Source organism: Camponotus vicinus, unplaced genomic scaffold (assembly GCF_025532165.1).
Source record: "Camponotus vicinus isolate PSW18456_S1 unplaced genomic scaffold, iyCamVici1.0 SCAF_6, whole genome shotgun sequence".
In the NCBI taxonomy this organism is placed as follows: domain Eukaryota; kingdom Metazoa; phylum Arthropoda; class Insecta; order Hymenoptera; family Formicidae; genus Camponotus; species Camponotus vicinus.
The window spans coordinates 9045504-9060861 of NW_028141978.1; the positions used below are offsets into that span (position 1 = coordinate 9045504).

Genomic DNA, 15358 nt, shown 5'->3' on the forward strand with positions numbered 1-15358 from the left:
ATGTAAATTTAACGTCAGTCTTTTTGTATATACAAGTTTGAAATGGATAAATTAATGGGATAATATTTTACATATGTGATAAATAATTTTGATGGTTAAATAAATTATGCATCATCCTGTAGCTTTGCTCGGAAAAAGTTTACCTCTTTTCCTTCGTTAATTTGTTTTCGTCGAGAACGAATTTGTTGGAAAATTTCTCTTTAAGAAATGTTAACTAGGAATACAACCTTTTGCTAAATTAAGAACTCAGCCGTTTAATTTTCATATAATAAGCGATGAATCTCGTTTCCGTCAGATTAAGTAAAGTATTAATCCTCAATGAGAGATTTGTCGTGGGTCGTTTTACAATGTAGCTAAAACTGATTTCTAATTACGTCATTTTGCAATGTAGTTAAGACGAATCTCTAATTATGGACATTTTTTTGAATATTTAAATATCATTGTAATCTAGTTTTCAGAGAAAACTCGAATGTGTGAGAGAATATAAATATAATACAGTATGTAATTCATAAATAAAATTTACTATCTGACAATTTTAAATATTGTATACACATGTGTCACACATCATAATTGTTACTTCGCAATTGTTGTTTGATTTATGAAGTGCGATTTATTTTTATATATATACCATTTTCGTGTTACACATCGTGTCACACACATTTTTAACATGATTTTGAATTTTCTCTTATTAATTTTCTGTTTTGAAATTTTTTGTCTGATGTCAAGTCGCAATATTATTTTTGTCGATCACAGGAAACGATGGCGATCAAAGATAATCCGTTTGAACAGTAGACTGAATAAATAGCAAATGGCAGTAATCTGTTATTTGGATTTACCTCAAGAAGCGACCGTGGACCTTAGATGAAAGAAAGCACAACTGAGAGAGAAACCTTTCGATCGATACGTAATTACGATTTGTGGTCTGTGGGGCAATAGAGCAATTTTACATCATGAATAAATATTTGCGACGATAAATAAACGTATAACATCTGTAGGTCGTGCGTTTATTTGGCTCAAAAAGGTGCGAATTAAATACGAGAAGGAAAAAATGACTTTCAAATGATATCCAAAGGCATTTCGTGGTTGGACAGTAATATATTGACCCGGAAAGCAGTATATATATAATTTTTAATAACTTTATAATTTTAATTTTTCATAACTTTTTAATATTGTAAAAATTGAAAATAATATTAGAAAATTTTTGTAGAGACATCTTGGAAGAAGAGGTCTTAATGATTTAATTTTACCTCGAAAGAAACTTTGATCATCACATTAGCGTTGGACAATTTAATAATATTATTTTTTTTTAAATCACCAGCAATAAGTAATATAAATGGACACTTATAAAGTTTATAAAATTTATAGAAAAAGTAGCTTATAAAAATCTTATAGAATTACAAATATTTAATACTTAGAGGTTTATAGAATCTTTTATAGAAAAAATAATCTCATAAAAAATCTTGTAGAATTAAAAATTAATTAATTTTGCAAAAATTTTGATAAAAAACTTTTGGTTTCATCAATATATATTTTAAAGCGTTAATATGTGGTATCGAATACAAGATTATTTGTCAATCTGCGTGCGATTATATAGATATAGTTGACATTTAAAAGAACTGCCTTTGTCGAAAAAAAGATTGCGTTCTAGGATCATTAATGGCAGAGTTATTGGTGCTTCTCTCTTTCTCTTTCAATCGATATCCAAGTCCTTGTACAGAGACCTATTTTCATTGAACGAGAAATTCAAAGTCTGCAACAAGTTCATATAGCCAGTGACGATATTAATGCCAATATACAAAAGTTGCCCTAACATAGAAATTGCATTATCGTAATAATCCAAATAGAGATTTTTATATCATTATATGTTAACATTTTTCCGTTTTTCAAGTAAACATAATTTTTTTTATCTCTCTAATGTTTTGAAATTTATATTGTTAAAATCATTTAAAAAAAATCATTGGTACATTTTAAATAATCTATACAAATATGTTTTTAGAAGCAGTTTGTAAAATTTAAACCTCTCGTTTAATATTTAAGCTTTGCTTTTCCATATTAAAAGGATTAATAAGATCATTAAATAGACTGAATATTGAATGAAGTTTTATTATAACGAAAATGTCGATATTCGTTGCAATGGAATTTCATTGTATGTTCAATAAGAGCTTTATGTAAGTTTTAATGCTATTTGCAAAACGAATTTTTTGCTGAACGAGTGTAAGTTAAGCTTATATAGAATTTTGCGTCACTTTGAAAAAACTGAGAGAAACATATGGTTAACGATGATACATTTTGTATCTTTATATTCCATGTATTATATTCCCTGTATTATAGTTACATCTAATGCAAATGCGATATTCCCTCCTTGTTAGACAAAAAGCGATAACGAAGTCTTTTTTCCACGACTACGGAGCTGTTCATCAATTAAACAATTTATTCGAAATCCGTTGACGGAATCCGGTATGCAATAATCATCTTCCCAATTATTCCTTCGTGCAGTTTGTGTTACATTTTCATATAACGATTCTATACACGTATGTAATCAGGATTGGCCGGAAAAATCTAGTGAGTGAAAAAAAACCATAATAAATCCCGGTTTTTACTATCCCGGATTTTATCCAATGCAATAAATTGATAAAAATGATAAAAATAACTATATAATACTAAAATATATTTATATAATTTTAGGCAAACAATTATTTTTTCTTTAATTAACAGATCATATCATTATATGTTTTAATTAATAAATCATTAATCGTGGTTATTAATTAATGATTTAAAAAATAAAATCAATATAATAATAGTCTTTTTTAATTCAAATTAATATGCAAAATTTTTAAAATAAAAATTTCAGATACAAATATTATTAAATTTTATATTAATTTTTACAAATAAGAAAAGTTTTTATTTTTAGTTGTATTTTGACTGAATATTTATTTTTTATTATAATAACACACATATTGTTTTGTATCGTATTATTGCTATGCAGTTTAATTTTTAGTTTTAATTACGTGAGAGAATATAATTTTTTGCGACACTTTATATGTTTTAGATTTTGTTAAATATCCTTCATACTTTGATATTTCTAGTTATATCCGATTTATTAAAAAAAAATTGTAAAGACTGTTTTAGAAATAAAAGATTGCACGATTAATTATTAACTTGATAAGTACTCAATTAATTTTATTAATGTGCATTCTGTTAGCTTTCTAAACCAATAATTCAAATATTTCACATTATTATGAGAGAGATTTTACATCGGCCATAGTAAAACAATTTACAAATATACAAAAATTTCGGAAAAGTATGCGTATTTAATTTAAAACTTTGTACTTATTCTTCTTCTGAAAGAAAATATATAGATTGCATTATATAAAGTATGATGAATAGGGATATTTATACATCGATCAATGATGGATATAGGCCACTTAGCAAAGTTGTAATATTTGTAACTCGATTAAACATTTTTCGAGCTTATTACATCTTTGTGTCGAGTAATTATATTTTATAGCATCGTAGACACACCCGATGCGATATCTGCTCGTGACGTCAATTATACATAATTTACTTTGTAATATTATAATAGGGAATGTAATAGTAGTTATGTAATTTGATATATATCCACATATGTGTGACCCATGAAATTTCGAATCAATTTTAATTAGTTATAATGAAATTTATGATTTTAATGAAGTAATGTAATCATGAAATAAGAGTTAATTTTTTTTGATATCTTTAACATATGACATTGATGATTTTATCGCTGATACAATTTAAATGATTTAAATTATTAAGATATGTTTAATCTTGAATATTAAAAATTTTGTAAAGTGACAAAACACTAATTTTGAAATTTACTCGAAAGAAAAATATGCCACATTATTTTTCCATATGAATACATAACTATTTTTCATATTTGTTGACAGTCCGTGGGAATAGAAGTGCGGGTGACCAATGAGATCCCCGTTGTCTTGACAGAAACAAATGTCGTACAAGATGCAGCACCACCTTGGACTACTACATCGGTTCCGAGTCGAACCACCCCGCCAACTCCCACAAATCCACACCCACACTATTTATCGCCTCACGTCCTTCACGGGCGGAATTCCCTTTGTTCCGCCAATGGTAAGATTTTTCAGTTATCATTTTGCATACAACGCGTGGAATAAAAGCTGTATTTTTACAATGCATGGAATAAAAGCTGTATTTTTTCATTGATTTTTATTTCTTGTAATCAAAAATGGTGAGAAAAACATAATAATGAGATAAAAAATATATATATTAACTACTGTATATTTATTGAGAAATATATCATAAGTACATTTTTGCGAAAATTTATGATAAAAATTGATAAAATCTTTTATATTATATATCTTATATGTATATATTATTCGGATTTGTGTGTGTGTGAATGTGCTAGGGCTTTTTACCCTTTTTATATATATAAAAATTAAATTAATAAATAAAAAGAACGAGTTTTTTTTTTTTAATTAAATTATAATTATATTTGAAAATAATGCACAATGAAGTACAATAAGATACAAAAATTATTTATAATAGCATTAATTTAATATTTGAAAAAGATTAGAGTTAAAAACATATTTTACGTTTATTTTTACATTTAATAATACAATGCGTTTAATTATGTTCATGTGGTATGGCGTTTTAACAATCAAATGTATTTTTCACAAGAACCGAACGCATTGTGTATTGTGGACACGTGACGAGATAGAAATTTATCATCATCACCATTCAATCCCATGCAGCGGTAATCCCTTTAAATCGATGTTTCCTCTGCAAACACCTGGCTTCCAGGCGCGGTACAATGTTGCCCCCCTGGGGAGGAAACAGATTACGCGTGCAGTACAGAAACGCTAGACGCATAACCTCGTTTCGGAGATTTCTCTATAGCGTTCGATTATTTCAGATTACACGCGAAGAAGACGACCCATGACATTGCGCATCGGCCCTCGCCTGAGTCTTCCGAGCAGAAGCACATCCGCGCCAACCACAACCACTGACGCGGAATGGCGTGCACTTAGGTGAGTCTAATAGAATCTCTCTGCTGCTTCCTGCAATTTCTGTTTCCCTAACATGTTTTGGTTGCGATAAACCCTGTCGCATCGAATCGAGTGCGTGGTAAATAATAGTAGAGCCACATTGCATATTTCGGATATGATGAATATTTATTGCAAATTAAACATCGGTTGCATAATAAGTTATAATTATAATTACGACAGAATTTTTTGCACGAAATATGCAACTCTTTATTGTTTCGTATTTGAAGTACAATATTGCTAAAAGTTGCTACGCTGTAAGTTGTTACGATGGTTCACGATTTATGATATGGCATTAGACGCGTTGTTTTTCTGGCTTTCTTCTATGTACATCGGGAGAATAATTAATTCTTCTTGCAAATTACAAATTCATGCGTGGGTGAACTAGAAAATAGATTTATATGTATGTTATTTTCATGATAATTTGATTGTGTATGTCGCCGTTAACATAAATTTGCATGCTCATGAAGGCGATCTTTGTCATGCATACGGATGCGAATGGACGCTGATCCATTGAAAATCCGACTAATACGGAGTAACTATGATTAAATTACTATGATTAACAAGTCAGCGGATACACAGGAAAATTAATGTTTTAAATCACGTGTCACCTGAATAAGATACGTATTAAATGCTGTTTGCATTACTCTTATCATATCTCGTTTCTCATATCTTGCTATCATATCGTGCCAATAGTGCATTTTATTTTAGCGTGCTGGTAAAATTCTATAAATAATATATCTGGTAAAATTTTTAAAACCTAAAAACTTTCATGGACTGACATTTTTATGACATGTGAAATAATCTAAGAATTTTTTGATAATTTTTGGACTGAATTCTACTATTTGAATTTATTAATTATACTATATTATCATTGGTTTGTCATTATTTTCCAATTTCTTTTTTATATTATATTCTTTTTTATATTATTTCATATGCTGTATTTAGCTTTTGTGCTATTCTTAGTTTCTGAATTTTTTTAGACACCAGAAATAATCAAAGCTTTAAATAAATATTTCTTCGTAGAATTTTCCGTTATTGTTACTCCTGTTATTTTGTTGGTCGGTAATTCAGAATGATTTTTCCAAGTATATAAAACTCGACGTACTCTCGAGTGTTTTTAGGATTTGACTGATGGTTTTATCTCGCGTTGCAACAAAGTTACCGACTGTAAGATTCACATAGCTTTCCATCGATTCGCAAAAAATCAATATTTCCTTGTACCACAAGAGTTGTTCTTGCATTAGTTTTCGTTTGTCGATATTCATATTATTCTTGTGGTCTTTTTGATTGGATAATTAATTTGCATGTTTACATTTCGCATATTCACAAATACATATATGTATTAAATAAAAAAGATTAATCTAAACTTCAATCATAGTAGCAATAATAAAGCATTGCTATAAAAAATGATCTTTCATTTTATTAAAATAATGAAAGTAACCATCTATCGGTTATTTGAAAATCTTAAAGAAACAATGGGAAAAATGTAAAAAAATGGGAAAAATAAAGCAGCATTAATTAAAATGTTTCGATTTTGATTATACTTTCAAACACCTGTCGCGAATAATATAATGTTATATGAACGCAGAGTTCAAATTTTACAATAAAAAAATAATACATTAATTTTTTTCTAATAGAACAAGTATTTGACCATATTCTTTTATACTTAGTAATATATCACACTTTTTTCTGATATTGCAATACAACTACATTAAGATAACATAAGTAAATAGGTCTTTTTCTGTCTCTCTCTCTCTTTCTCTCTCTCTTTCTCTCTCTCTTTCTCTCTCATTTAATCTTCTTTTTATTATTTATATATTTATGTATTTATTTCTTTAAATAAGAAGCAAATGATAATACAAAACATATTACATTTTAACTGAAATATTTTTTAATGATGAATTTAATAGTATTGATAAAATTATTAAAAGTAATATAATATAAATTAGTAATAATATTGGTTTTTAAATTCTTTAGTATATTGTATTATAAATCTTGACCGATTATAGTCTTAATTATATTTTCTTCTCGATAGATATATTTGCTTTATAAATGCTATTGTGTGAATTAAATAATTTTTTGAATAATGGAATGTCAAATAGATTAAGAAAAAGTTTTAATTCTTTTTTTAATTTTTTCTACTATAATTAGAAATTAATTTATATAAGATACTTATTTTGAAAAAAATTATTTTAGCTTAACATAAATATAAAAAAATCCGCGAGGCTATAACGATCGTATCGTCGAAAATATTAGGATTTTATATTTAAAAATATTTGACTCTTGGTATGTTCGAGTAGCTCCTGTTATCAGATGATTATTATTTTGAATGTAACATCGTCGAAGTTTTCCGATGATATAAACAGATAATTCTTTGAGATTCTTCGATAGAACTTTTTTGATAGTTTCTTTGATTTTCAAACATCTTTTTAAATCATAAAAATGTATGCATATTTTTCTTTACTAAAAATAAATATTTATTAAACGTGACGAATCATCGCAGTGAAGTTAACCTGGTAATCTCCAGGTACACCTGCCAAGCAGGTCACCCTCAGAGCACGGGGTTAAATGTTACAGTACCAAGATGTCGCCATAATCGAGGAGTCGATGACACATCGCTGCCACTCCTCGTGGTAGCCCGTAGGCAGTCTTACGCGTTTGTTGTGATCGCGACGGCCTTGCAGACGGTCACGCGCGTTTCGCTCCGCGAATCCGGCTTCGGAAGTTGGACTTTTGACATCGGGAAATCCGACGCACGCGCTCGCCGACGATGCGTTGTGTTGCGCGTGTTTCTCCAACGGGAGACAGGTAGTCGCGCATAAACGTTGCCACGGTGCGTTGACAGAACGTGCGCTCAAACGTCAAAGTTACGCGGAGTCTCCCCGGTGCTCGGAAATCCCGCGGAATTCGATCGCCGGTGCGTCACACCCGGCACCCGCTGAAAGTGCACGTTCGCGCTTCCCGGTCGCACGGATATTGGCGCCGGGCATGCCATTGTTAATTCGAGTGGTGTGATGTGAAACAAGCGAGACGTGAGCGCAACGTGTCGCAATAGTTTGCTTTCGCGATGGGAAGAGGATAGTAAATATACGAGCGTTTTGACGTTTCATGGATTCGATTTTTGCTGGATGTTGATCCGCCACCGGTGCCGAAAAGTGATTGATGCAATTTCCTCGGACCACACGGAGTTGTAGCTCGCGAGAGATCAGTTTGTTTTGGAGTATCTCGAGTGGAATTGTTGCCTTTTCGCGTTTTCTCGGTATCAACCTTCGTTAATTAGAATTTTATAAGAAAATTAAAACTAAGAATTTTATTAGAAAATAAAATAAGAGAACCGCTTCTCTCAAACAAGTTTTATATTATTATTTTCCTGACTCATTAATCGATGTAAAAAAGTCACGTGTAGACATTGTAGCGCGTTTTAATTATATTCCGATAACTTTTTCCTGCATTGATAAACTTTCCAATTTTTCAACTTTCTCTCATTACAAACGATGTATTAAAATCCATATTCCTGTTTTTTTGTTTAAAACTTCTATTTTTTTCAGTTTTATCTCTATAACATGAAGAATCTATTTAATTCTGAAAAATTTTGACGATAATTAGGAACGGTTCGATTATTTTCTGTCGATTTTTCTGTCGAGAAGCTATTGTTCTTTTTTTTTTAGAATATTGAATAAATTTTGAAGTTTAACGAGAGAGAAAAATTTTATCGAAAATCTTGGGAAAATCGATGTTCGTGGACCTGCATGATGCTTGACATGAATACGATCGTCTTGAGGGAGACTTCTACGATTTATGCGGGAAATTCAGATATAAACGTCAAAGATTCTCTTACACATAGTTTCCTCTTCCGGAAGTTATTAAATTATGTTTCTATCACTGGCAGTTAGCTGGAAATAATTTACTAAGCGTATAAAAGCTATATAATATTTTTGTTTAATATATGGTTTACATAGTTTATATTGCAAGAGAAGGTGGAAAAAGTTATCGCGCTCGACAGTCGAATAAAATAAATTTAAGTGCGACGCGCTAAAAAATGTCTGATTGCCCATTTTTCGAAAATATTGAAGAGTGATCGTATAATAAAATGCTGCGCTGTAAAAGACAGTAAAAGACTTGTAGAAACGGCGCAGCAAGTATGTTACTTTCATCGTAAACTAAACCGATCGTAAATGTATCACGATACGATCTTGCCGTACAAAAAGGATATGATTTCCGGACATTGAAGTGCGAAAGGTCGATTACTTCTTTCACAGAGATACGAAGTGCATAGAGAGCGAATCGGGCGTGGAATAAAACGGAAGAAATCCGATTTGTGTAATTGCGCATTTCCCAGAAGTGGATTCCCGCGCAAATGCGGACTGGAAGTGCACTATGTGTATCGTAAGTAAGATAGACAAAGCGTCTAGTTAGGTTCTGGCGCGATTTGCTACCTGATGCAACGATTGAACTTTTTCGAGCGTGAATTGCTTTGAGAGATAGTGACGCGGCGCGAATTATTTCCACTTTCAAAATTCAGATAGCAATTTTATGCACGTTTTGCATATAGCTCTTGTTTAATTTTTCTTTTTACTAAATTTCTTAATCCGCCTTTTTGTGTTTTAAGATAGAGAACCCTGTTATTTTTTGCATGGTAGGCACAGGTTTAACTGTCTCGAGACATGAAAGGGTACAAATTAATACGGTGTTTGAGAGAAATCTCTATCTCTATTATTTCTGACATTTTATTAATGGGGGTCATATTTCGCGTCGACGGTCGTTTTTGTTTTTTTCATGTTAAGAACAAGCAACAAAATTGGTCTTGACATATTTCAAGAGCCCAAAAATATTATAAAGTTTTTCCCTATTTTTAAATTTTTATTTTTTTTTAAATATTATTTTCCGGATGTCGGTGTGCTTTCTATATTTCATTAACGGAATATATTTACCTTCTCTCGGCTTTTTCTTTCTTTCTAATAATGAGAAATTTCGATTTTGTTATCACAAATTAACATATAAATAAGATAAAGTTCTGCAATAATTAAAAAGTTGAATTTTAAAAGATAGTCATGTTAGAGTATGTCGCGTTGTGGAGCCTGTTTATGCATTAGATTGCATTGAATAATTTCTTGTAATGATATCGAAGGAAATTGAACTAGAAAAGGAATTTTGACATACTTTTTATAAAATCCTTTTTACATAAAGAAGTCGATCGCGACGCAAGCAATCCAAGTTAAGTAATTTACTACACTGCTACTAATACCGGATACAAATATTAGAGAAAGTTACCGTATAGTAAGCTTTTTAAAATCAGGTTGTTCTGCTTTTGAACGCTTAAAGCGAAAAAGCTCGTTCGGAATAAGAAACGATTGAATGACAGTATAGAAACACTTGAAAAAAGAAAGTATTGAAAATATTTCTCATGTAGTTCCATTTCAGAATATAGCAATGAGTTTGGCAGTCTTTGTGATAATCAATAATTTTCTGTGCAAATATTTCTGAAAAAAAAAGGAAAAAGAAAAGTCATCTATTTCATCATAATGTATCTAGAATTTTACGAGCATGCATTATTATGTTACATTTTTCACAGAATTGCTTGTGCTTTTCTAACATGTTTAACAATAATGTTGTTTTTATTGTTTCGCGAATTTTTCTCACATTGCGGTGATATTCGGAGTTATGTATTTGCGTTTCTTGTCCCGCCGGAGCCCGGGAACAAACGGCAAAAAGTTTCTTTAAGAAGTAGTCAAAGTTTTTCTTTTCTTTCTGCTTTGCCTACGCGAAGAAACTCATAATTCTTTTGTTTCCGTTTATTTTTTTTTTGCCGACAGGATAATGGAACAAGGACTCTGTTTTATGGCGGCGTGCAGTTTCGTCGCGGCATGATAACTAGCGAGCTGAAACGCAATGAATTACAGTCGCGATAGCATTGCGGCGCAATGCCATTTCAAAACCTCGTGTTTTATGCTTTTATTAATCGTTGCTTTGTATGCGGTGATTACGATATATACATTACAGCAAATTGGCGTAATTGTCGAATGCATGGTCGCGAAAGTTTGAATGTCGATTTTGTTTCGCTGACGAATTAAAATTTAATTCTCCGAAATACCGAATGAGGTTTAATCTTTAGTTAAATTTATACTGTTTATAACTAATTAAACTTATAATTGGTTCGTTATTTTAAATGTGATAAAAATTATTTGATTTTTATTTTTTATACTACAGAAATTACACGTCACATGTATATACATATAGGAATATGAAGACAATATTTTCAAATTCTTTCATATATAGATAAGAATTCTTATTTTATAAAAATAAAGATTTTACACTATTATCAAATTGCAGATTCGATTTAGAAAATCGATTGTGATTTGAACGCTTATTCATTTTATACTCTAACATCCATTCATTTTTTGTAAAAAAGATGATATTTCTTGAGTACTCTTATTGTTGTTCGTCAAAGATGTATTACATCGGCAAAAACAGCTGACCATTTCCGCGCAAGAAAATGATGTACAATTTTCTTTTTGATCGTTTTCCAAATCCATTAAAGATTCATTTATAAATTCCAAACACACTGGAATTCGATTATAGAAGCGTCTTAATTTGCGTAATATGCGTTTTCTCAAGAAAAAGAATTTTTCGCAATGAATAAAACCATGGTTATTTGAACTTAAGCAAGCGTCAGATTCGAAAGTTGTTGTTTAAAATTTTAGTTATTTATTCACGGAAAATAGAGATGAAATATTTGTTGAAACATGATTTCCTAATTGTATATGTGACTCCATCACATTTCACAACAAATAGCTGTGGATTGTAATATATTTATGCTATACATTTCTAGCAGATTAAATTTATAATAATGCCGATGAATTTTGCGACAGCGTTGCGAGAGATTTAATATAGTGAAGTACGGAAAAATATTCCTGCAATAAAAAATACGACAGTTAAATTTACTCAAACTCAATTTATTGTACCGAAGCTATATTGGGATATCTATAAATCAAAACGAATGGCTATGAAAGATCGATACGGACAAATTTCGTAATGAGAGTTTTATCTAGATATTTATATGTCGAAATTTGTTGTAATACACGTATATCATAAAATTGTAAAAGGGAACAATTTTCACAGGAGATATACATATTTGTGATTTTTGACATATTATAAAGAATAAATGTTATTTAATAATAGATACAAATTTTTTTATTAATAATTTCTGTAGATAGAATATACTTTTATCGTGTGCGACGTATAATTACACGTTTCTTCGAAACACATGTGTTTCGTTTTTGATCTTCTCCTTTCGACAAAGGAAGTATTGAGTTTTCGCGTCCTTTTAGCTTCGGTATGTGCCGATAAAACGGACACATTCACCCGTCACGAGATAAACGCAGCATGTATTATTTCGCGGCAGTAAAGATAGCTTGCCGTTTTTCTAGTAATTTTTTTTTGCAGGGGGGAAATTACGCTCCGTCTCGTTTGCGGATTTACCCATAAAAAATATCGTTAGCGATGTATCACGTGATGGCAAGTTGTTCGCTAGTTTTCGCGGTGCTAATTAGGTTTTTTTTTAAGGTATAGTATTTCTTTTTATCTTTTTTTAAAACTATAATACTTCTATAAGATTTATGTCCCCGCCTCCCGATACATACTGTTTCGATACGTGTATTTTGTCCTCGAATCTTCGAAACTATGGATTACGATGGAATGACGTAAATCAATTCTTTTATTGTGTTTCTTTGAACGTTAGAAAAATGCAGAAATATAAAAACAAATAACAAAGATTTTGATTGTACTAGTCTTTAAAAACAAATAAACAGGTTTTATTTTTTAACATTTACATTTCTTTTTACATTTACATTTAACATTAACATTTCTTACATTTAACATTTACATTTACATTTAATATTAACATTTTTTTCGACATAGTTGAAATAGCTCTTGATAATATAATGCATATTTTTTATTTTTTTATTGTATTATTTTTTCTATATATTTTTCTAGTAAAATTTCTACGTACACATACATATGTACAATTTTTTTCTACATCACCAAATAAAATCCGTACTTATTAACTGATTCTCATGTACTACTTTATTTTTGAAAGCAAAAAGTAAATTAGCTAATTAAATATTGATGATCCGCGATAAACAACTTGATTTTTATTTTATTAAATTGCTTTATCGCATGTTTATATTGTTTAATTTAGTCGGGAGGGTCAAGATCTAACTTGAGAATCCATTATGTTCTAATGAGATTGCTCTATTGTCCGATATTGCTCAGAGTAATTTATTACTTAAGTATATGCTTTAGGAGCACTTCCCAAAATATATATTCAAGAATGAAATAGTGCAAACAAGCGTGACAAATGAAAAAAGTTTAGAATCGAAACAAGACGTAAAAAAATTGCGCAATGAATTACGTATCTGACAAACATTGCGTGACAGTTGTTATGTAGCATTATTGTAGTTTAACAAGGCGTGGAAATACATATGTGACATTGTTCAAGGATTTTTGCACAATATTGACATGTGCACTATTGAAATTTCGGAATATCTTAGTTTTATGTTTCCTGTCAGTTCGATATGTATAATTTATTTTAATACGGATGCGTATGAATTTAACCGCCAATCGTATTTTAAAATAGATCAATTTATTTCGATAAATATGCCTTGTAGATAAAGAATCAAACGTAGCAAGATTTATTCTTGGGCAATATCAAAATAAGTTAATAAGTATATAAGATTATGATTAGGCATGTATTTCATTAAAAGAGAGCCTTCAATTTTGATATGAAATTCTATAAAGTTGATAAAAGTAGCGAAACAATAGTTTTTATTGGTAATATTACATGGAAGTCCTCAGTTGTATTTTCCATATGAATATTTTACACGATGTAGGAGGGAAAACACACCTACGATTTGACATATTGATTAATTTTCAGCATGCAATAATAGTACTTTATTAAAAACAAAAAATTGATATCCATAAAAATAATGATAGGAATAGCATGTTCATTTTTTTTTGTATGAAGTATATTTTGTAATATTACTATTTGAATTTCGAGTAATTTTCTTGGATTATAAAATGTTTGAAGAATCGTTATTTTACTGGAATAGTGTATTAGCAGTATATTGATCATATTAATCGAGTCAGAGCATTTCTATGAGATTGGAAAGGATAAATTGGAAAGGAAGTTTTTCATTAATATAAAGAGTTTTCATCATCGGATAGTTGAGTGAAACAATTTGATTTCTTTCTCTGTGCAACGGTTGTGCGCGTTAATTGCTTTCTGTTCTGCGTGAATCTACATTATTTTACTTTTTTAGCCACGTTGCATGCACACGATTGCGATTGAATATAGTTTCGTGTATTCCATTTAAATTCTGTTTCTTTTATATAAAGTCTTTGCACATTCTCTCTTATAGAAACAGTGTCTCCTCTGTATTTTAAATTCCTAAGCTCTATGTTATAAACTCTATGAATTTTGCAAAGATCGAATCTTTACAATGCGCAAACGTACTGTAAAGAGAAAAGATAGATCCCCGATTTCGTCATTTCAAAACAAAGCTTTGACGAAAATCTTGTTATTCGTGAAACGTTTAATTTAATTTTACAATTCTGTTATCTTTAAAATTTCAATTTTAAAGTTTATGACACAAAAATTATAAAATCGCAAATATTTACGTTACAAAAATTTACACATTAAAATAAAATAAAATAAAAATATTTGGAAAAATTGTTCAAAAGAATTTTTTAATTTCTTTCATTTCTTCATTCATTCATACAGTTATGTTTTCTACTGTTCTGCAGAAATTTGTATTACCAGTTTTGTAGTTACATATTCCCATTTGATAATCACGATTTTATGCGGATGAGAAACATTCAAGTCGCACAACCTATTATTGCGCATACTATCTTAATATAATTTTCTTTACATTCAGAGTAATTAAAGCCCGTTTAATTCACGTGCAGGAATTCTAACACGTAGCTCTTCTCTTGAGAAATTCAATCTGTTTTTAGACAATCACATACCTAACGCAGCATGTATATATATGATGCTGCGCCACTTAATGCAGTCAATTTGGAACTATATGATGCTTAATATTCGCCTTAACTCTTGCTCGAAACATCTCTACATGTTACGTCAATCAACTAATTTGCGTGTACATATTGTAAGTGTTTATGTTACGCGATATCTTTAGACCTTTAATTGTTTATTTTCAAGTGCTGAAAATAGACATAACGTAGCGTTTGTGTATGATAAAGGGTAACTGTAATTCCAGCTTACGACAATGACGCTTTTGTTCGCT

At 30.1% G+C, this 15358-nt stretch overlaps 1 protein-coding gene across 1 annotated transcript in view; it reads left to right on the forward strand.

Annotated features, from left to right (window-relative positions):
• The window catches only part of Dnc (phosphodiesterase dunce), a 315712-nt gene that overhangs the window by 8030 nt on the left and 292324 nt on the right, over positions 1 to 15358 (forward strand). Inside the window, exons 2-3 of the mRNA XM_083101564.1 lie at positions 3924 to 4122; positions 4925 to 5039. Coding sequence (XP_082957690.1) covers positions 3924 to 4122; positions 4925 to 5039 — 314 coding nt within the window. The remainder of the gene's footprint in view (positions 1 to 3923; positions 4123 to 4924; positions 5040 to 15358) is intronic.